Source organism: Equus przewalskii, chromosome 12 (genome assembly GCF_037783145.1).
Source record: "Equus przewalskii isolate Varuska chromosome 12, EquPr2, whole genome shotgun sequence".
In the NCBI taxonomy this organism is placed as follows: domain Eukaryota; kingdom Metazoa; phylum Chordata; class Mammalia; order Perissodactyla; family Equidae; genus Equus; species Equus przewalskii.
The window spans coordinates 30,939,418-30,963,116 of NC_091842.1; the positions used below are offsets into that span (position 1 = coordinate 30,939,418).

Below are 23,699 nucleotides of genomic sequence, written 5' to 3' on the forward strand. Positions count from 1 at the left end.
GTGTATTTTGTTTACCTGTATTTTGTTTATCTATTCACTTGTCAGTAGACACATGGACTTTCAATGTGGGTATACAAATGCCTGTCTAGGTCCCTGCTGTCAGCTTTTTGGGGCACATACCCAGAAATGGAATTGTCAGATCATATGGGAATTCTATTTTTAACTTTTTGAGGAAGTACCATGCCATTTTCTATAGTGATTGCACCATTTCACAATCTCACCAACAGTGCACAAGAGTTCTAATTTCTCCACATCCTTGCCAACAACTGTTAATTCCTGTTCTTTTGATAGTTGCCGTTCTAATAGTGTGAGGTGATCTTTTTTTTTATTTAAAGATTGGCACCTGAGCTAACAACTGTTGCCAATCTTGTTTTTTCTTTTTTTTCCTTTTTCCTTCTTCTCCTCAAATCCCCCCAGTACATAGTTGTATATTTTAGTTGTGGGTCCTTCTGGTTGTGCTATGTGGGACGCCACCTCCTTGGCATGGCCTGATGAGCGGTGCCATGTCTGTACCCAGGATCTGAACCGGCGAAACCCCAGGCCACCGAAGCAGAGCACGTGAACTTACCCACTAGGCCACGGGGCCGGCCCCTGCGAGGTGATATCTTGTTATGGTTTGGATTTGCATTTCTTTAGTGATTAGTGATGTTGAGTGTCTTTTCATGTGCTTATTGGCCATTCGTTTATATCTTCTTTGGAGAAATGTCTATTTTAGTCCTTTGCCTACTTTTGATTTCTTTCGTTGTTGTTGAGTTGTGGAAGTTCTTCATATATTCTGGATATTAACCCCTTATCAGATATACGATTTGCAAATTTCTTCTCCTGTGGGTTGCTTTTCACCTTGTTGATAGTGTCCTTTGATGCAGAGAAGTTTTTTTTTTTTTTTGCTGAGGAAGATTACCCTTGGGCTAACATCTGTTGCCAATCTTCTGTTTTTGTTTTGCTTGAGGAAGATTCACCCTGAGCTAACATCTAGGCCAGTCTTCCTCCACTTCATATGTGGGTTGCTGCCACAGCATGGTTGATGAGAAATGTGGGTCTATGCCCAGGATCCAAACCTGAGAACCCAGGCTGCTGAAGTAGAGCAGGCCTAACTTCACCACCACACCACAGGGCCAGTCCCAGAAATTTTTAATTTTGATGAAGTCTAGTTATTTTTTTCTTTTCTTTTGTTGCCTTGCTTCTGCTCATGCCATGCTGGGGAGAGGATGGGCAAAGGTGAGTAAAACGCCATGACATTTTCTACCTTTGTGAATGTGACCTTTTCTTGATCGAGTGTTTGGTTGGTTGGTGTGGATCTCTCTGGTTTCCAGAGCTCTTATAAAGTTATTTTCGTCAGTCTGTAGTCTACTTAATGTTTCTGCAGGAGAACGAGGCCTGGACCTCCCTATTCTGCTACATTGTTGATGTGCATTATTATTTATAGTGAGATTTTCTATCACTTGTGAGACAGTGTTAAGCATGTAAATACATGCACCAAAATCTCAAAATGTGAGTCCATTTATTTAGTACTTCTAATTTTTAATAGTTCGATCATAGCCAATACTACAACTACTAAGATAATGCCACAAAGCAGAAGGGTGATTAATCAGGTAGAGTGTCAAACCTGCTCTAATCATTAACGAATCCGTTACTTTTGGTGGCAACTTCATAGAAAGATCAACATAAAATTTTATTAATGCTTCAGATCAACTCTGGAAACCCTGGAGCCAATGTCCACCCTATTTAAATACAGTCCTCTTTATAAAGCTGTCACATACTATTTATCGTATTCTCCAGAATCAAGCAGAATGTCTGTTATAACCTTGGTGTGATCATGTTGGTGACTCTCACAAGTTAGTCAAAGTGACCATTTGTGGCTAGAATATGGGAGCAAAATAAGTGTTTGAATTATCATTATTCATTTTTGGTAACCGAGTTACGATAGCTGAGTAGAGTGTATAGTTGAGGAAATAATGTTCTGTATGTATTTAAGTAATACAAAATAGCAGTTGTCGCTATGAGTCATAACAGGATGATGCGCTGGAAAGTAGTCTTCAGAAGAATCTCAAACTGTTGGCCGAATAAGAACAAGGTCATTAGTTCCGATCCTGTGCGGGCCAGACAGGTGTGCTCTCTTCTCCTGACATCAGCCCAGGTAACACACTAAAGCAAGCAGCTCAGTGCCCGGCGCAAGTAAGTGCTCAGCAAATGCTGGCCATTGTTTTTTTCTCATCATCTCAATTATATTCAATAAACATTTATTTATAAATAAATAGGAAAGGCTTATTCTACATAATGCACTATTTTATGCACTTCCCTACTGGTCACAGGAGAACTGAGTTAAGAATTGGGATGAAACACAACTTCACAGTCAATGCTGGAAACCAACTCAAAGTCTAAGTAATAATAGTGGCAGAGTCCTCTTGATACATAAGTTATAAAAAGCATAATTGAAGCAGTAATAATAGAAATTACAGTCAAAATCTTTGATGCCCTGTTCAGGCTTTTATTGATAAGTATTTGTAATAAAAGTTAGTCTGATTTTTATTTAATATATGTGTAAACGGCTTACCTATTAGACTTTGCTCGTTCTTTTTGTTAGCTTAAACCCACGGTTTCTATATTATTTGGCAGAAGGTCATCTACCTGAAAGTTACTTGATACAATAGGGAAATAAAAGTTTACCAAATTCTCCTAAATTTGTCTTCTTGAAAATACAGAGTAACTGACCAACAAGCTTCCCTTTCAGCACTACTCTGAATTTAGCACAGGCTTTGTCCTTATAGCACAGGCTTTGAAAATTAGCACAGATCGTGTCAGATGACACAGTCAAACATCTGGGTGTTTATAATAAACGATTAAATGGCTTAAGAAATCGCTGAGAGAAAGTCTTCAGATTAAAAGACCAGTGTTACAGCTCCTGGTACCCACAAGCGGCTAGCTGTTCTTGACTTTCTCCAGCTTTCCATTGTTCAAGAATTGCTTAAGCATAAAATATACTGAGATCCAAAATATGATGTGTATTCCATTAATATTTTGGCAAAGTCCTTTCCAGCGGTACTTTGATCAGAATTGAAAAGACAAAAGTCAAAGGAGAAGCAGTGTTAGTCTCTTACAGACCACACAGAAATACACATCTCAAAGAAAAATTTCTTCACCATTAAAATTTACATTTTGAGGTGGTGTACTGTCCTGCACACATTATGAGATCATTAGCATTTTAGCACTGGGATTGCAAGAGAAGTGCCTGGAAAGTTTTTCTTTACCTAGATACTATGTGTTAAAAATTTTCTTGTAGGGAATGTTTCTTTAATTTGCTTCCTTTCTGGAGGAACTTAATCCTTGGGCATCTATCTGTGTGTTCCAGAAAAGCATTAAGTAGACTATATGTCATAAGACATTTTGGAATAAAGCAAGGCATAAAGAAATCTTGAGCCTTTCTCTCAACTAATTATCTGCGAATATAACTTTTCAAGAACCTAAAGGAAATTCCCCGCACTGGCCTTGAAGTTTATTTTCAGCCAAGTATAAAAAACACTTGAATAGGGGAATTAGAAAAATGTGTTTAAGCCATAGGATTCGAAATGATGATTAATCAACACATGAAGAAAGCTGGTTCAGGTAAACAAGCAGCAAAGTGAAATCTATGGCAGAGCCCCTCAAAGTGCGGTCTGTGCACCTGTTACCTGCCTGAGACAAGTACGGAGTCTGAGGAACTTCGATGCTACCCCACTCTTTTATTGTATTGTACAAGAGGGTTAGTCCACAGTGCATTGGAAATTAAACTATATAAAAAACACACACCAACTAGTCCTTCACTGTGGCAATTTGAGGACCATGGATCTATAGTAACTAAATTCAGCGTCGAATTCTTACACTGAGTTTCCATTTTAAAGAATACCCAAAAAACAAGAAGTTTATGCTGCTCTCTTAGTATCTTTGCCTTATAAGGACAATTTTAACACTAGTGATGAGACTGACTTTTTTGGGGGTGCAATGATATTCTAAAGCAGGAAAAAATAAATTGCAGAGATAATCTCTGAAGGGTTTCATTCATTAAAGCCATAAGCACTTGCTCTGCGTTGGACCTGTGTGTTCACCATGAGGTTACTCAGATAAAAGGAGGGGACTCTGCCCTCTGGAAAACTGACATTTAATGAGAAACAACATGTCCAGCTACTCTTGAACTACACATTGAAAGTAACTATGATTACAGAGATGAATATATTTTATATATATCAAGTGAGGCAGTCAGAGCTGGCTCTGCAGCAACACTAAGGAGTGTTGTGAAAACTAATGCTTAAATCCAGGAATGACCCAAGGCTTAGTGTGTGTTGCACCGGCAATAAATAGATCATATTTATTCTTCAAGAAACACTGCTTTTTTCCATCAAGGAATGCTGGAATGTCAGCGCACTGGGTGGGACTGCCTCTGGTTAAAGTTTCTCACTTATAAACTCAGCTGGAGACCCAGCTTCAAGAGCAAAGTAAAAAACCTAATAGTCTGAGTAATGCAGGGAAAAATAATCCCTTACACAGGTGGAATTGTCATGAAGCCATCACCAAGCAGATGGCTGAGGTGACAAAAATTCTGTGTTACTAAAAGCTAAAGCCATGCTAATAGCTGTCTAATACCCTGACCTACTCAGACAGAAGCAGAGAACAAACAACCCAAATGGATAAGTAGAACTGTTTTTTAATGGTATTTACTTACATACTTGACATTCTTTTTAGCCCTATTTTTAAAGCTCAAAACCAGGGTGCAGCAAATATGTGAGAATACAGTAGGGGCTGTCTCCCTTGCTCTCCCTTTCTGCCTGCTTAGCCCTCAGAGCATGGGCTGGTCAGTGACCCTCATCCTTCTTCCAGGCCAGGGTCCAGCAAAGCTGAGGGGCCATTCACTCTTGCCCTGTAAACTCTGACAGACAGGAGAGTATGAACTGTAGCTCCCGCACTACTCTTGACGGATCCAGTTGGAGAGGCTCTGCTGTCAAATGGAAGAACACAAACACTGCTTCTACAAGCAGGGCGTCGGTCAGCGCTCGTGGTGCTGAATCCAGCATGCAGAGCACGTTTTCTGTACCAGGCCCTGTGCTCCATGTTGAGGACACACACACACTCTAAGGCAGCTCTTGTCCCCTAAGAGTCAAAGTCCTTCTCCTCATAGGTCACATTTTAGTTGGAGGAATAGACACAATAAACAAATTAACATATTTCAGATCATGGTAATAAGTGCATTGAATAAAATAATGCTGAAAGACATAATCCCTAACAAATAGATATTCATGACTGAGAAGAAATGCTCTAAGAAAATATGCAACCATTTTTAATCCCCAAACTTCCATACTTCTCTGAACCCAGGCCTCCTCTGGCATGAGAGTTAAGGCAGATAATTACTTAATTCCTTTCCAAGTCAAAAATTCTATGACGCTAGGCCTTAAAAAGAACATTTTCTACTGAACTCAATCAATCCCATTAAATAGTTCAATAGTTTTAACTTCAAAATAAGTGAATACTATTAAAATTTCAGTAAGGCAGAAATACCATAAGGAGTGATAAAAAACAATTATGTGCAGCATACAAATTCTTATAAAATCAAAAGAAACACGAACACTCATTAAAAAATAAGAAACGCAAATTTCTAATGCAATTATAAAAAAATTTATTAGATTCTTTTGCATGCACTAGATTCTCAGTTCCCAATACAATCTGACACATAATAGATGCTCAATAAATATTTGTTGAACAAATGAATTCAGTCTAACCAAAATCAAGGAGCCAGTTAAAACATTCAGATCTTTTTTGTTTTTTTTTGAGGAAGATTAGCCCTGAGCTAACTACTGCCAATCTCCTCTTTTTGCTGAGGAAGACTGGCCCTGAGCTAACATCCATGCCCATCTACCTCTACTTTATACGTAGGATGCCTACCACAGCATGGCTTTGCCAAAAGGTGCCATGTCCGCACCCGGGATCTTAACCAGTGAACCCCGGGCCGCCAAGAAGCGGAACGTGCGCACTTACCTGCTGCGCCACCGGGCCGGCCCCCAAAACATTCAGATCTTAAACGGTGTGCAAGGTTTAAAATAATGATATTACCTACTTGTGGAAAAGACATAATGACTGTGGAAATCTGTATTACCTTCCCAGAAGGCAGTTAAAGTGCCTACGTTTTTGCCTAACAAAAGGTCCAAGTCCATTTCAGTATCTGGTAATTTATCCAAAGAAATAATTAGACAGGTGCCCAACAATATATGTAAAGAAACCAGGGTGTAACAAATGTGTGAGAATACCACAGGGGCTCTTATTGTGTGTATAAGAGTGAAAAACAGGAAACAGCTCTAGATAACCAACAACAGGGAACTGGTTAAAAGAGATGGAGTCTATCAGTTCAACTGAATACTATGTAGCCACTAAAATGATATAAATGTATACTTATCAACAAGGAAACACTATCATAATTATTATAAGGTATAAAAGGAAGTTACACATAAACTCAGCAATTCCATTCCTAGGTACACACCCAAGAGAAATGAAAACATGTCCACATAAAAACTTGTCCACATACATTCATAGCGCCATTATTATTAATAGCCAAATGTCCCTTGACTGATGAAAAGAAACAAAATACGGTGTATCAATACAATGGAATATTATTCAGCCATAACAAGAATGATGTACTGATACATGCTACAACTTGGATAAACCTTAAAAACATTTTGCTAAGTGAAAGAAGCCAGTCACAGAAGACATCATATTCTATGATTCCATTTACATAAGATGTCCAGAATAGGCAAAGCCAGAGATAGAAAGTAGACTGATGGTTGCCTAGAGCTGGGTGGAGTGTGGGTTACAGGGAGTGACTGGTAATGAGTGTAGGTTTCTTTTTGGGATAATGAAAATGTTCTGGAATCAGACAGTGGTGATAGTTGCACAACTCTGAGAATATATTAACAACCATTAAATTGTACATTTTAAAAGGATGACTTTTCCCAGTGCTATTTTTTACAGAAATAGAAAAATCCATCCTGACATTCATATGGAATCTCAGGGACCCCAAGTAGCCAAAACAGTCTTGAAAAAGAAGAACAAAGTTGGAGGTCTCACACTTCCTACTACAAAGCTACAGAAATTGAAACAGTGTAGTACTGGCAAAAAGACAATGCAATAGAACAGAGCCCTTAAATAAACTTTTATATTTATGGTCAAATGATCGACAAGAATGCCAAAACCATTCAAAGGGGAAAGGACAGTCTTTTCAACAAATGGTGTTGTGAAAACTGGATATCCTCATGCAAATGAATAAAGTTGGACCCTTATATCATATACAAAAATTAAAATGGATTAAACACCTAAATGTAAGATCCAAAACTATAAAAATCCTAGAAGAAGACACAGGGAAAAAGCTTCATGACCTTGGATTTGGCAATGATTTCTTAGTATTACACCAAAATCACAGGCAACAAAACCCAAAACAGACAAATGGGACTCTATCAAACTTGAAAACTTCTGTGCATCAAAGGACACTATCAAGAGAGCAAAAAGGTGACCCATGGAATGGGAGAAAATATTTGCAAATCCTATATCTGATAAGGGGTTAATATCCAGAATATATAAAGGACTCCCATGACTCAACAACAAAACAATTAAATAACCTGATTAAAAAATGGGCAAAGGACTTACTTAAATAGACATTTCTCCAAAGATGATATACAAATGACCAATAAGCACATGAAAAGATGCTCAACATCACTAATCACTAGAGTAATGCCAATCAAAACCATAATGAGATATCACCTCACACTATTAGAATGGCAACTAGCAAAAGAACGGAAATTAACAAGTGTAGGCAAGGATGTGGAGAAATCGGGACACTTGTGCACTGTTGGTAGGAGTGCAAAATGGTACAACCACTGTGGAGAAGACCATGGAGGTTCCTTAACAAATTGAAAATAGAACTACCATATGATCTAGCCATCCCAACTCTGGGTATATGCCCCAAAGAATTGAAAGCAGGGTCTCAAAAAGTTCGTTCCACACCCATGTACACAGCACCATTCTTCACAACAGCCAGGAGATGGAAACAACCCAAACATCCCCTGATGAATGGATAAACAAAATGTGGTCTATCCATACAATGGAATATTATTTAGCCTTAAAAATGAAGGAGATCTTGTCACATGCTACAACATGGATAAAGCTTGAGGACATTATGTGAAGTAGAATAAGCAAGTCACAAAAAGAATACTGTATGAGTCCACTTATACGAGAGAGAAATACTCAGTCACAGAGACAGAAACGGAATGGTAGTTGCCAGGACCTGGGGGAGGGAGGAATGAGGACTTGTTTAACGGGTATAGTTTCAGTTTTGCAAAATGAAAAAGTTCTGGAGAGTGGTGCACGACAATGTGAGTATACTTAACACTGTTGAACTGTATGCTTTAACATGGTTAAAATGATAAAACCAAAGGGTGGATTTTATGGTATGTGAATTACAACTCAAAAAAAAGGTTATGAGCCAGCCCTGAGGGCCTAGTGGTTAAAGTTCAGCGCTCAAAAAGAAAAGTTATCTGAAAAATTTTAAAATGTGAGTTACAAAAACATTTGTGAAATGAAAATGTGCATATAGAACAGAAATAAAATATAAGAATCTATTGAAAAATGTTAACAGTGGTTGGATTATAGGTGAAAATCCCTATTTTTTAGCACTTTCAGACTTTTCTTCTGGTGAAAATGTATTACCTTGATATATAGAAAACAAAGCACTTTCTCTATTTAGGGGTAAAAACAAGAGAGGTGATACCTGGGCTGGAGTGTTTGTAGTCACAGGAGATGGCGATTCGCTAACTTTTGGCTCACTTGGGGATGCGGCTGACCCCTGAGACTCCTGGCTGGCTGGCTGGTCCGGAGACAGAGCATCACTGCTGTCTTCGTCAAATGAGAAATCGCCCTGAGTTTGGGGGTAGTCCTCCTTCCCGACGCCTAAAGAAAGAAATGATTCTTAACTTATCTTGGCCTTGGAACACCAAGCTTAAAATGAATAAGGAGGAGAAACATTGTTTATTCTAAGAACTTAAGAAGCTGGTTAAAAAAAAATTGAACATAATGTACTTCCCAGTGGAAGAACACACCACTACCTATGATGAATACTGGTGAAAAAAAAAATCAAACCTGAATCAGATCAAGCCTTTGGTTCCAACTACTAGTTACAGGAAGTACAGGAGACAAGAGCGTTTTTAATGACACCTGGGGATACAAATGCAACCAGTAAAATCCACAGTGTGGAAATGCTAGAGGACAAAACAAGCCTGTTCATCAAGAAGAGAGGAGGAGGAAGACCCACCCAAGAGATTACTAAGACTTTAAGAGATACAGCGGCCAAAGGCAATGTTTGGACCTTGTCTGGATTCTGATTTGGAATCTAGCTGTTAAAAACATTATGAGGCAATGGGGAAAATGGGGCTAAGACTGGGCATCTGTTGATAAGTCCCACTGCAAGGAGCGGCCCAGCGAGACAGACAGCTTACCTTTTGGGGCCCATCTCTTTGGGATTGAATGGAATCACAGTTGACTGTACTACTTAGAATTATTAACTGCAAATTATCTAAGATTTAAGTTCATACTAACGCAAAATATGAAGTCCCCCATGAATAATGGAAACTATGATAGTTTTTAAAGTAGGATATTAACTTTTCAAAACTGCTTGCTGAACAAGTGGCATTATTCTGGAAAAAAATGTTTTCTGCTAAAGCTTATGCCAGGAAAAAAAAAAAAGGGAAACATTAGGAACTAAGCATGATAAAACTGGGATAAAATGGACAGATGCCACCATTCTTAATGAATACATCTATACTCATCTGCTAGTCACCTTGCTGAACTAACATTGAACAAGCTACTTTTCTTTATCTTTCCTAGAACAGAACTAAAATAAAGAAAAGTTTATAAAATATTAAACAAAACAACAGAAACTAAACAGTATATTTAACTTAGAAAACATGATAACGAAACCAGAGCTTAAAGACTTAACTCAGAGGTAACAAGAGGAATTTGTGTTAATTTGGTAAGAGATGCTAGTCCTACAATACATAATATGATAATAATAATACGAATCAGTGCGAGTGTTAATCAATTTCTAATTCACCCAGAAAACAATACTCATGATTGGTGCTGGCCTTTTAAAATTTGTTTTATCTAAAACTTCCAAGTTTTTCCTTCTCCCAGAAAATAGCAAATTTTTAGAAACTTGCCTATAATTGCTTCCTTAACACTGGAGTCTACAGGAAGGATGTTTTTCTCTACCAGCTCCATGGGACCGGGTCGTTGAGCAATCTTTTCGTTCAGATCATCAGCTAGTCGAGCTCTTTTCAACTTCATCTGAGTAGCCTGCAGGGACGGCTCTGCAAACGTTTCTAAAAGAGGAAACACAGTTTTAACCATGACTTGAATTACTATCTCTATTCATTAACGTTATTTCAGGCCAACTAATTTAATTGAAACTGGTTTAAACATATTTAGGTGTTCTCAATATATTTATGGAAAGAAAAAATGACTGTTTATGAGTGCTCCAGTATGCATTTTACCTTTTTAGTTCTGGATATCCAGCTTTATATTGTCTATACAATATGGATGCCCTCAGACTCAAATTAACATGAACTCAAGCCAAAAATGGGGTACTACTATTGCTCCTTTATGGTAGAAGGGTCAAATTCACGTTTATTAGGTATGGGGATACAGAGGATTCACAAGACGGATGTGGTCCATGGCTCAACAAGTTTACAGTTTTAGATGTAGCTTCATTGGAAAGTCAGTTCCTAGAGTGGAGACACTGCATCTTAGGATATAAGATTCTCTGGAGTCAATGGGAAAAGCTAGAAATCATATGCTTGGATTGACCCCAGTGTGTCTCAGAGTCGATCATCATAATTAAGAATTTGGGTTTATCTCTGAATATATAACCTTGTGTCTATTAGGAACATTCAGCTACATGGTAATTAATGGTCTACAGAAACATCAACTCATTTACTTACACGTACATAAAGCTGTACAACAGATGTGAATCTACTATAAATCATAACTCATTCATTTGCTTAATTCTGTCAATTACTTGTATTTCTGGTAACTCTCATTAACATTTTATTCCATTGTTCTAATCATGTTTATCAATGATTAAAAATAACGATGAGGTGTTAAACCCAAATTTCTGAGTTGAAAGTTGCTTGTCTCTTTAATTATATAGTAGGTCTTTTAATGAAATTCCCCATAAGTAATCTCAGGACTAACTGATGTTTTCCATTCTCTAGGTAAATGTTCTGGCTGAAGCCCAAAGTTCACGGGAAGCCTAGGACTGATACACTAATCTCCAGCACATCTGAGCACTTCTCTTTCCACTTGTTGAGTTATATACTTACCAAAAGTCAACCCTGATTGTCCACAGAATAGTTCATATCTATTGTGACTGCTATTGTCAGTACATAATTTAGCTAAATATTATGTGAAAATGATAAATCTCAAAAATAAAATTATTATTTCTTGGAAACCTAGGTTAAATGCTTTGGAAGACTAGATAAAGGTGAGTCATTAAAAAAAAATCACTGACAAATTAGTTAGGGCAATTAACAACTATAAAAGATTTGGGGAAAAACTTTCCCAGAGGGAAGGCCCCAGCCCTAGGTCCGAATATTGGCAAATAAATGCACATTTCTCTATGTTAAAATAACATATATGCCCATCTCATTTTTAGAATTTTCCTGTGTAACCAACTGTGGCCCCAATCTTATTAGAGAAGATATTTATAACCCTATAGGAAGATGACAGGTGGGGAGAATTAGATCATCCAAATCACTCTTAGGTTGATTTTTTCTTTCTTTTGAGGAAGATTAGCCCTGAGCTAACATCCGCTGCCAATCCTCCTCTTTTTTGTTAAGGAAGCTTGGCTCTGAGCCAACATCTGTGCCCATCTTCCTCTGTTTTGTATGTGGGACACCTGCCACAGCATGGCTTGATAAGCGGTGCGTAGATCTGTGCCTGGGATCCGAACTGGTGAATTCTGGGTTGCCGAAGTGGAGCTCACACTTAACCACTATGCCATGGGGCCGACCCAAGGTTGATGTTTAAATGCTTTTGTTAAGGTCTAGGTAAAACAGTCTCCTGCCTTTCTCCTCTCTCCCATTAAGACCATCCAAGTGCTATCAGGAATATGTTTGGGGAGAAAATATTCCAAAAGCAAATAATCAGAGGCTGGCATTTTGGTATGTTTCTATTCCTCGTCTTATTACCTTCTCATTTCCATGAGGCTGAGGCTGGAGTTTAGCCGCTGAACTTCAGAAAATAATTTAGACTTTCGTCTGCCAAACATCCAATCCAATCAAAATTGGGATAATGTTAAAATAAGTTGGGGGGTGGTTTTAAGGTATTTTTAAAAATTATAGATGACACATTCTTTCTTACTTCAAAAATCCCAACTTGAGAATAGATGTTACCTGTGGTTCATTCATATACACGATTAGGTTTTTAAATGTTGGGTAGTCTTTTTTTAAAAAAAAGCAAACACGAGGGGCCTGCCCGGTGGCGCAGCGGTTGGGTTCGCACGTTCCGCTTCTCGGCAGCCCGGGGTTCGCTGGTTCAGATCCCGGGTGCGGACATGGCACTGCTTGGCAGCCATGCTGTGGTGGGCTTCCCACGTGTAAACTAGAGGAGGATGGGCACGGATGTTAGCTCAGGGCCGGGCTTCCTCAGCAAAAAGACGAGGACTGGCAGTAGTTAGCTGAGGGCTGATCTTCCTCCAGAAAAACAAAAAAAAACAAAAAAAACCCACAAAAAAAACAAAAAAACAAACAAACAAAAAAAGCAAACACGATTTCTTTGATAGTTAAATGTATTTGCCTCAGTTTTAATTTCATTAATAAATCCTATTACAGTTAGAAGGCAAGTTGAAACAGACAGCATTTTTCCTGCAAAAATGTCCCTTATAGGTCAAGATACTTTCAGGCACAGAAGGAGCCATTTACCCAGTTACTTACCAGAAAACTTGCTTCTTTGAAGATCGCTTATCCCTGACAGCGGGTAGTTTCTCCTACCCTACCACTGGAATTCTGGAAAAGCTTTCTTAGTCCAGTGGACTTCTCAGAACACAACCCAAAGTACAGAAAGGCATATACCTCTCAGCGCCTGCCCCAGATATGAAGACAGTCACATAATCATAGATTCTTTGGATTAGAAGAGGCCCTAGCTGGGGTTGGGGGACCAACCTGGCACTTGGCGCGTCTTCACAGTGTCCTAGCGTGGTGTCAGCGTGTGCTTCTTCCCTATCACAGCAGCCTGTTTATTCCCCTCACGGCACTTTTCACAACCTGCAATTCATTTGTCTGCCTGTTTGTTATGCATCTGTGCCACTGGAATGTAAGCTCCATGAAGGCAGGCATCTGTCTGGCTCACTTGCTGGGCCTCTGGTGTCTAGCTTGCTGGCCAATGAATGAACACCTCTAATAGTGGCAACCATGACACTTCCTGAAGATCGTATTTTTGGACATGTCTGAGCTTTAGGATATTATTCCTTATGTTTAGCTACAATCAAGTACTTTGTAATATCAACCTAATTCTAATACTAACTCTATCATTAGGCCAGAGAGAACAAATCTAGACTTCCTTCCACCTGATAATTGTCTTTAAATGTTTGAGAAGTTTTCAGACTCTTCCTGTATCTTCTCAAGGTTTAACACACTTAAGAATATCACAGGGTCAAGCTCCTAGTCTTGCTCAATAAAGTATAGAAGTAAAACAATGAAAGAAAATGTAACTTGGGAATTTACGGTGGAGATACCGGCTTTCAAGAATGCCCTGTCTTTAGAGAGAAAACCCCCTGGCCTGAGCCATGTGTCTCACCAAAATGGAATGGAACTGTCTCTACCCATTTCATAAGTGAAGAGGCTACATCACTGAGAAAATTTGGTTGGTCGAGTGGAGGGTGTTTATGATAATAGTCAGATCAAGGTGGCTTGTTGCGAGTAAGTTTCAACAAAGGGAAAATGTTAGGTGTGGGCATTGCACCAGGCAGACATTGGGTCCGAGTAGCTGAAAATTTAGGGTTAGACTTGTGGCTGTGCTACCCATATTACTTCATGAGCACGCACATGTCCCTCACTGATGCAGGAATCCTCAGGACCAAAAATGTTTTTCCAGAACAGTATGGTAGAGACACTTATAGCACCAACTGGTGGGGAAGAGTCAGTCCATCAACTGGTTATTTGGGGAATCAAACCTTCCCCATGTATCTAACATAATAGCTTTGGGTTTTCATGTTGCTATCCGATTGGGAGCATGTCAGCTTGTGGGGTAAAAAGTTATTAAAATGGGAATAAACATAAATGGTGGAATTCTCACTTCTTTTCTTGACAAAATGCAGCAAAATAAGCAGAAATAAAACATTTACCTTCTAAAATGTGCATCCTGACAAGTTCAGAACGGTCTGGTCGGCTCCGAATCTTGTGTTTCAAAAAGTTTTCAGTCTTGAAAAAAAAAATAAAGAGAAAGTCTTACCATAAATTGTTTATGACTTTCTGTGGTTTTACAGTTTTTCCTCAAGGTACTCCATTTAAAGAAACTGTATACCCTTTCTGTCATGATTTTGAGAGGAAGAGTAGAAATTAGTACTATGAGAAACTATCATCCAATATGTGATTTAAAATTACAGCCTTCAAAATCATACAAGGACTTGAAGTGTAGCCAGTATAAAGTAAGCGCTTTATAGACTTTTATTTTAAAACTTGAAAAAGACAAAGGCTCATAATTTTGAGCATGATTTTTGAACAGGTATAGGATTTTGATCATTTGAATATCTAAAATCAATAAAATCTACACTTCAGGTCAAGCAAAAATCCACCTAGATAACAAATTTTCTAAAAATCCTAATCTATTTTCTTTGATGAGTTCATATCCTTGATCATATTTTCTTTTCAGAACTGCACTCAACTCTAAACAAAAGGGCTTTAAGATGGGTTTTACATTTTATAAGACTCTAAGAGAGTGCATCCTGGGAAAATTCTTAAAGAATTTTTGGAACATGCTTATTTTCATATTGCATGATAGAAGTTTTCCCCTAAAACAAAAATAACAAATGTGCATAACTGTATTTTTTAAAGAAAAATAATAAACATCAATTTAATGTGAAAATAGAGTCATCTCCAAGAATAAAGCAAAGTTGAACGAGGCAATATTCTTTCATTCAGCCAAATTCTCCTACCCCTACTCCAATGTACAAGAACATAGACCCAGTAGGGAAATCAACTAAGGATCTGGTGTCAGTACATCACTCGGGCTGTCTGTCTGCAGGGGTAACAAATGGCAGAATTACTCCATAATTACTCTAAAAACTGTTATGCCCTGAAAGTGAGAAAGTGAAGTGTGATTTGTCCTGTCCTTTATGTACAAAACTAGTTACTGGTTTGTGTGTGTGTGTGTGTGTGTGTGTGTGTGTGATGAGGAAGATTGACCCTGAGCTAACATCTGTTGCCAATCTTCCTCTTTTTGCTTGAGGAAGATTGTCCCTGAACTAACATCTGTGCCAGTCTTCCTCTCTTTTATGTAGGATGCTGCCACAGTGTGCTTGACGAGTGGTGCTAGGTCTGTGCCCAGGATCCAAACCTGTGAACCCCAGGCCACTGAAACGGAGCACGCGAACTTAACCACTATGCCACTGGGCCAGGCCCTAGTTATTGGTTTTAAAAAAACAAATTTGAATGGCATGTATTTTTTGCAAACCTCCAAGATAAAACTACCACAGAATATATTACTCTATATGCCATGTATCCTGAAAATACACTACATTTTCTCTACTGACATATTTAGGAGTAACATTGCTACTTGTCTACAGTTACTATAAAATAAAAGAGAGAAGAACATTTTAAACTGAAATTTCTTACTCTGGCTCGTTCCAAGCTTTTTATCTGCTCATGGAATGCCGCTGGGCTCTTCAAAGCTGTGAGAAGAAAAATTGTTTCCGTGGTATAAATAGAGGAGTTAACAGTTCAGTCAAATGTTACAGTATGTCATGTGGATGTTTCCTCTCAATCTTAGTAAGTTTGCATCTACAGTTCCATTTATTTACTAGTTCCTTTAAGAGACCTGCAAAATTTGAAACCTTAAATATTTCAGAATTAAAATTATGTATTTCACACAAAAAACAAGTGAACGTTTAAAACAGAAGTGTATACATAATGACAGTGCAAATATCAGTCAGACTAGTTCCAACCCATAGCTGGAGCAAATTACCATTACCATGGGAACTGTTCTTAATGGCCATACAGGCTACTGGAAAAAGCCCAAATGTCCTAGGGACATTCTCCTTGGAGTGCTCTAACCTTGAATATGAGGACACTCTGCACTCCGTGTCTAACAGATCTGAGTTACCATTTACTGAGAACCCACAATGGGCTTAGCCCTGTGCTCTGTGGTCAATCATGGCTATATTGTTGTTGATCATCACAACAACCTTGAAAGGTAAGTATAGCCCAAGGACAGATGAAAGACTCAAAGAGGTTAAATGAGTTCTTGAAGTCAGATAGCTAGATGGTGGTCAAAGTGGGGTTTAAATCTAGAATTCTGAATTTGAAAGGTGCATGCTCTTTCTACCATACCACAATGCAACTCACTCTAAAGACACATAGTGACTCTTTCATATGTTAACTGTTAGTATATTAAGTATTCCAGAATCCCAGAGTGAGTGTAAGCAGTGTTTCCTAAAACATCATCTACTACAGTATTGCTATCAGTCATCTTTGCAAGATCTTTTGTGTCTATTTCCCCACCCTCTGATAACACTCTGCATCTATGATAGCTATGGGCAGTCAGATGGTGTGGATAGGGCTGTCACCTCCCAGATTCCGCCAATCAGCTCTGGGTAGCATGATTTTCAGCTCTGGTTCTTGAAGCTCTGCAGACTCCCAGGAGCCCAGCCCAAACAGGTTTGGCTAAGGACCAGCTCTCAAAAGCAGACTAGAGCTAGCTTAGCACTGGTATCTTAAACATCATAATTTGATCCTGTTTGATTGATTGGTTCATAGTAAGGAATGTAGTGGTGGTGAAATCTGGCAGATTATCAAACTAGCTTTTGACTCTATCTCACAATGCTAGATTTAAAATATTTAGATAATTAATAGCAGTCCAGGAAAAAAAACCTTAATTGGGAAAAATATCTACTGCAGAGAAAAATCGTCCCTTATCATAAATCAAAAAAAATGTATCAATGATTCAGAAGACTGGGAAGCATAAATGCATTTTGTAATATCCTTCTAGTTTTTTAAAGCCGAATAAGTTACTCTTAGAGAAATCAATTTTTAGACAAAAATCCATATACATATGCCTAACAGCTTGCAAAAAATAACTACTCTTCCTCTCTAAAATATAAAATCACCTCCAACCTTGTGATTAAAGTAAAGAAGACAACTTGGACAAATATTGTAAAATCAATCAACTCTCAAAAATGAAGTCTAGAAGTACCTGGGAAATATCTGTCCTTGGGCAAGAAAGATTTTATTAATTATAAATACAATGTTTATTGGTCCTGTAACTGAGATACACTTATTATATGGATCATACTAGAGCATTGAAGAGAATTAATTTGAATTAAATAAATTAAAGGAGAACAAGCTTTTGAATTAATTTTATTATGTTGCTTTCACAAGTCTAAGTCACATTGGATCCATAATGTAGAATGATCACTTCAATTATTTCAAAACTAAAGCAAATATTGAAGTTTGAAGTAAGGACTGATGTTACCTCATTACAGAATTTTAAAGGTGTTCTTTGTATAATATAAAATTCAAGTCCATCTTTTAAGCTGCATCTGGTTTTCAAAATGTATTTTAAATGATTCTCTTAGGTTGGCAATGCTGATGCCTAGTTTTTCCTTATAAACTCAGGTGGTAGTTATATATTGATTCAGTGAACAGAACTGAAAGTAGAGTGAGATATAGCTTCTTCCTGGACATGCCCATTTTGTTACATCACATTAGAGATGACAAGGACACAAATCTTACGTGGCATGATGCCCTGGTCCACTAGTTGTTCTCTCGTCCTCCTTTGTTGCAGCCTCAGCTGGAGCACTGTGAAAAGGAAATAATCACCATTGGAGTCTATTGGCAACTGTCGGATCCAACTTGAAGTTCCAGAGGTAATACACCTAAGTTTTATTAAACATCTTCTATTTCATAATTGAATAAGGATACTACCTGGCACCAACTTGTAAAAAGAAAATCAATTTGTGATTTCTGCCTGTTTGATGAACTCTGAAGTTCTCTCAGCATATTTTTTTAATCTTAATTTGATGAACAAAGCTAAGTATTTGTTGTTTAAACACAATCACATAGTACTCAGCAAATAAAAATAGTTGGCTTATACATTAAGACTTGTTAATAAAAAAGTCTTATTTGTAGAAATGAAAATATGAGATTTTTTGACATGCCTTAGTTTTTTCTTTTAAACAAGTTAATAGCAAAAATTTATTTTAAGGAAAGACTGACTTATTTGGAGGGACTTACTCCATCTGGAACAAATTTTAAACAGCTTTAATGAAGGCTAACTGCATAATAAAAATTAGTCCTATGAGATATTACTAACGACCCAAAGGAAAATTTCTAAACTAAGAGCTTAAAGTTTAATAATCTTTGCACAAACACCGTACCTTATTCTACAAATTCTAAGAAAGTCACAAATCAACTTATACCTTATCATTTTAATAAAAAAGAGTAAATAAATAAATCATTAGAACTGGTAGAGAATGAGGTATATGTCACAAAATGTGGAAATCCAGTTTGCCAAATTTAATCAAAAATAATTTTTTCCCCAGATTTCCCAAGGAGTTTCCTTTCATAGCATCTCTATATTTTTATCTGGAAAATAAGCCAATTTCAAAAAAGAGGAATATATGAAATAACTCTGAAAAATATTTTCCTTGGTTTACCTCACACTTAATTTTAAGTTTCCAGTTTGATTTTTCTTGCAAACCATGGATGAAAACCAAGTTTAGGATTATTAAGAGTCTCCTTAAGGGTTGCCAATATGCAAAAAAGAAAAATTCACCTATATGTATTTCTTAAATGGTAGGGAAGGAAGACCGAATTTTCTAGCAAGAGGGTGACGGCTGGAACAAGTGGCTGTCTTGGACGACTCTCTCAGCCAGGTTCAAATGCAACGCACATGATGGCTCCCACGTGCAATAACCCCCAGGGCCCACGGCCCTCATATCCTTTGCTTTATGCTTGCTCTTGTGCTGACTGCAGAGCAGAGCACAATCTTAGTTATACTTCAAAAAGAGTCTAGACTGTAAAATGGCTTTGAAACATATTTTCTTACTCATTGCTAGATATGAATGTCATCCTTTATTAAATAACTGATTTTTTTTTTTTTGCTTCTTTTGGGGGTCATAAGATCAAAAAGCCTCACTCACATCCCATTTAGAACTGAAGCAATTAACATAAGATTCTACTACACAGAGCAAAAGACAAATTTAATGAGTCAAAAAAAATATATGCACGTTTCTCACATTAAAATGTTTTGTGATACTTTGAATCAATTATGCTCTAACATAAAGATCTTTTCCCTGATAACTTACAGTTTATTGAGGATAGTATGTTCTCATTGTACTTTACCAGGAACAAAAATAACCAAGGAGATGACCTGTGGATCTGAGAGCACCCAAATGCCTGCATTCTCTAACATTCTTCTATGAATGCTAAAGTCAATGCTTGTCTGAAATTAAGGTGGTCATATCTAAGAGGCAGAATCCCAAGAGAAGGAATACTGAGAGGAGAAAAGGGTCAGAACAAGCTCCAGTTCAAAGGCTGACACTTCTGGAACACGATGGTCCATGTCTGTTGGAGAACCGCTAGCAGTAGTAGTTTTCCTTTCTCCTGAGGGAGTCCTCAAAGAAAGGAGTAAAATAGAAAGGGTAATGAAAACATCAACAGCCCTCTTCTTTGGTTTAAAACAAACAAGCAACAAAGCACCATACTTGTGAGACAAATGTATTGAATGCAATACATATTTTGGGCAATGGCATCTTGGAACGATGGATACATTTGCAACAACTTGATTTGCAAATCAACACTGATGACAACAGCTTGTTAGTCTTGAAGCGTCTCCTGATTGTACATTGGTCAGCTGCCCTCATGCACCTCGACAGCAGCCCTATCAGCTCTATCATCTTTGATAGAAAGCACACTTTCAGGTTGACATGCGGAGCTATCTGCTACCACGAGGGTATACAAAATGAATGCATGTCACTAATCAGCAATAGTGAAAATGAAACAAAAACGAAACACGAACCGTTTGTGTTTTCCATCCAGTTTTCTACATGGCAAAACAAATGAACTATCTTACTTATGTGCTACTTCCCGAAGGTAGGAGAATAATCTTCCCAATCGATGCTCTCATCATTGCCTATATAATTTTCCCAAGAAGCAATATCATCACACTGCAAGTATTACTCATAGCAGTTGTGGCAGGCAGCCTTCCCCAGGCATGTTCATTTATTAGGAGTCTATGTATCAGGTGCCTCTCAGTGACTGCAATGCACGTATGGGATACACGGGCAAGAGCAGCAGCAGCTGTGAATGGAAGGTCTGTTTTTAAGCAAAGAACATGAATGCAAGAGGAGGCAAATAACTAGTTATGATGTTAAGACTGTTGATTACCTAGCTTGATTTAGTTTTCATCTATACCAGGTAGGTGGGCAGTACTGGACACACTATATTGAATATGAGGCACAATGCCCTTCCCGAGTCGGGTACGTTGCCACTTTTGGGTCAATGTTGAAACATAATTATAGTATTTATTCATATTAAATAAAACCAGTCACTCACAAGTTGATAGAGACTCTTCTAAGAACAACTAATGGTTATAAAAAGTACCAATCAAATGGGTATAGGGTCATAATTTTGGAAAATATCAAACTTCCTTTTAGTACTTCCTACTCATCAAATTAGTAAAAGAGTTAACACAATAAATGACACCGATACCTGCACCTTACAGGCAGAATGTCCAAGGCCAGGCAGAACAAGGCTTGGATGGTGTAGACAGCTTAACTGTCCGGCACCACTGGAAAACTGGAGTTGGGCAGAATTTGGCAGTGCTTATTCAGGGCTGTGAAGGTAAGAGACCCTGAAAATAGAGGACCTGACACTAGTGATGATCAGAGAGGCATTTGTGGTTGTGGGATCAAGACCCCCCTTTCTCAAGTTTCTCTGGGACAATTATGAATTAAGCCTGGAGAACTCTTCTTCTCTTCGAAGCCTCCACACTCATGTCCACATGGAGGGAGGGAAGGCCCAGATCACTGAATGCTACTGGGCCTGTTGCACGGTTGTAGTTCTTAAGACCAATGAATAAACTGGTATGCTGGCTGATCTCTGGAGAACCTGACATTCTCTGCATGTGTTGACAAGAGTACATTTCTGTAGCCACAAACAGAAGACTAGACACCAGTCCGGTACTGCTGTCCTGTGGCGGCAGTGGGTGTCGTGGTACAGCGACCTAAGAAGTCAGTCTCCCTGGTGCTGGCCTCATGTCTGAAAATTGAACCAAGAACACTCTCCCTCTGGTGCCTAGTTGAGCATGATAAATGTGCTATTGGGCTGACATCATAGCTTCTATCTTATTAGTAAATTGACTAAAATTCAGTATCCTTCATTGCCATCTAACATAATACATACATAAATAATTACATACAAGAAAAGAAAATATGTAAATCTACAATAGAATTCTCAGGGAGAAAAAAGTTCAAACACTCAGTGAGTGAGGGGCTACATCTTTCAGAAAACAAAGGACACAGTACTAATAGAGGCGAGATAAAATTCATTTTACAATTGCTCACAATGAATATTTTCAAAGAATGTCTTTATTTTTGAGAAATATAGAAACAAAACAATCCAACATATGGTTCTAAGAAGTCCTTAAATTTAAAATGGTTGGGTTTAAATCTGTTTGATTTTCTCAAAAGTGGGAGGGGGAAAGATATAAAAAATATACATATATCTCATTATACAGCTAGCATTGTATTCTCTGTGCAAAAACAGTTACCACAAGTTGAAATTCTATAACAGCTCTGTATTTCCTGATGACAAAACTCACAAGAGGTATGCAAAGGACCCCCATCAACAGAAGATGAGGTTATAAAGCCATTTGCTTATCACATGTCACATCTTTCTTAACTAGCCTGAGTTCAAGGCTTTTATTTTTTATTACAAAAAAATCTTCTTACCTATTCTAAGAGTGATAAATGCTCATTACACAAAATAAGGAAATATAAAAGAAGAGGAAGAAACTAAAAAAGAAAATCACCAACAATATCATCACCCAGAGGGACACACAACTACTGTTATTATATCAGTATATGTCCTCTGTCTCTTATCTAAGCATAATTTTTGATTATCTGCTTCTATATACTACCATCACACTGTACATACAATGATAAACATTCTTACTATTTCAGTAGCTACATAAGATCTTCTATTGGGTGGACATATCATAGTTTACTAAATATCCCCTATTGTTTATCACTTAGAGGTTGTTTCCAATTTTTGCAATTATAAATAATGCTATGGCGGAATTTTTGTGTATAAAGTTTATCACTTATTTCCAGTTATTTCCTTAATTCCTAGGAGGAATATCCCCATGTGGCACATACAAGGCATGGCCATAAAGTAAGGAGACTCATTTCTTTGAGTGCGAACCATCACCTTTGAAATTATAGTAGACATGTGGAACATGGATACAGACTACTTTATATCTGTCGCATTTAGAGAGTAAGTTTAATTACTTATTGAATTTTTCCAAAGTGATGTCTTCTTATCACTGAGGGCTAACATTCATGGTTTCCTATCACATTTCAACACAGAGAAAAAATGCATATAATTTTGAAAATTCTACTTAGTGTTATTCTTTGTTACAACAGATAATAACATTGTGTCAACAGAAGTATTTTGAATTTGCTTTTTTTATACAAGAAAAATAAAAATTCAATTTTAACTACCATTCCAAAAAATGAAAGGTAGTTTATCCACTGGTAAAGGCGAAATGTCCTTATTATTCAGCATCACTAACAGTTTAGATATTTAAAAGTATCTTCTTTTAGTTCCTTTCCTCTGCATCTTAAATGGTTTAAAGGGCTTTTAGAATAAAATTTTAGGATTAGTTTTCAATATAAAGAACGTTAAAATACAATAAGGTCTTTCACATAATACTTATACCCCACTTCAAAATTTCCAGCTGCTTTTTGAACCAAAATATATCCATTCTCTTTTGTTTCTATAAGTAGAATGTTTGAAATGTTTCTTTAATATGATGTAATTAAAGTGTCTTTTCACTCTAAAGAAAAATAAAACACATTATGCAGCATTTTAATAACGTATAGCAGTTTAGCATGAATTGAACAAGCCAAAACAAAGCACAGTTTGGGCCCAGGGGGCTGGCAAGGGGACATCTGAGGACTGTATATTACAAAAACAACGCAGAAATGACACTTTCTGGGAAGCAGTATGGCAGGCAGCCATGGTCTTGGAAATTCTTTATAAATAGCTAGTTTCAGCGATGGGGTATGAAGGAGGGTGGGCTGAGGAGGCGAGGGGAGATGAGCGGCTGTGTGCAAGTTAGAGAGAGGAGCCAATGTATGTTATTTAATTACAGGCCACTGGACAGAGTAAGCTACAGAATCATGAGGGGTGAAAAAA

General features: G+C 37.7%; 2 protein-coding genes across 25 annotated transcripts in view; one reads left to right on the plus strand and one right to left on the minus strand.

Annotated features, from left to right (window-relative positions):
• LOC103551170 (uncharacterized) overlaps positions 1-11,515 on the plus strand; it is a 73,639-nt gene extending 62,124 nt beyond the window's left edge. The window contains exon 6 of the mRNA XM_070568939.1: positions 11,280-11,515. The gene's annotated coding sequence lies outside the window, so the exon portion shown is untranslated. The remainder of the gene's footprint in view (positions 1-11,279) is intronic.
• The window catches only part of MRTFB (myocardin related transcription factor B), a 259,277-nt gene that overhangs the window by 34,521 nt on the left and 201,057 nt on the right, over positions 1-23,699 (minus strand). For all 24 annotated transcript variants that reach the window (XM_070568493.1, XM_070568501.1, XM_070568496.1 and 21 more), the window contains 5 exons: positions 18,012-18,077; positions 15,897-15,952; positions 14,408-14,483; positions 10,227-10,388; positions 8,783-8,961 (listed from right to left, as the gene is read on the minus strand). In XM_070568493.1, the coding sequence (XP_070424594.1) occupies positions 8,783-8,961; positions 10,227-10,388; positions 14,408-14,483; positions 15,897-15,952; positions 18,012-18,077 (539 nt within the window). The remainder of the gene's footprint in view (positions 1-8,782; positions 8,962-10,226; positions 10,389-14,407; positions 14,484-15,896; positions 15,953-18,011; positions 18,078-23,699) is intronic.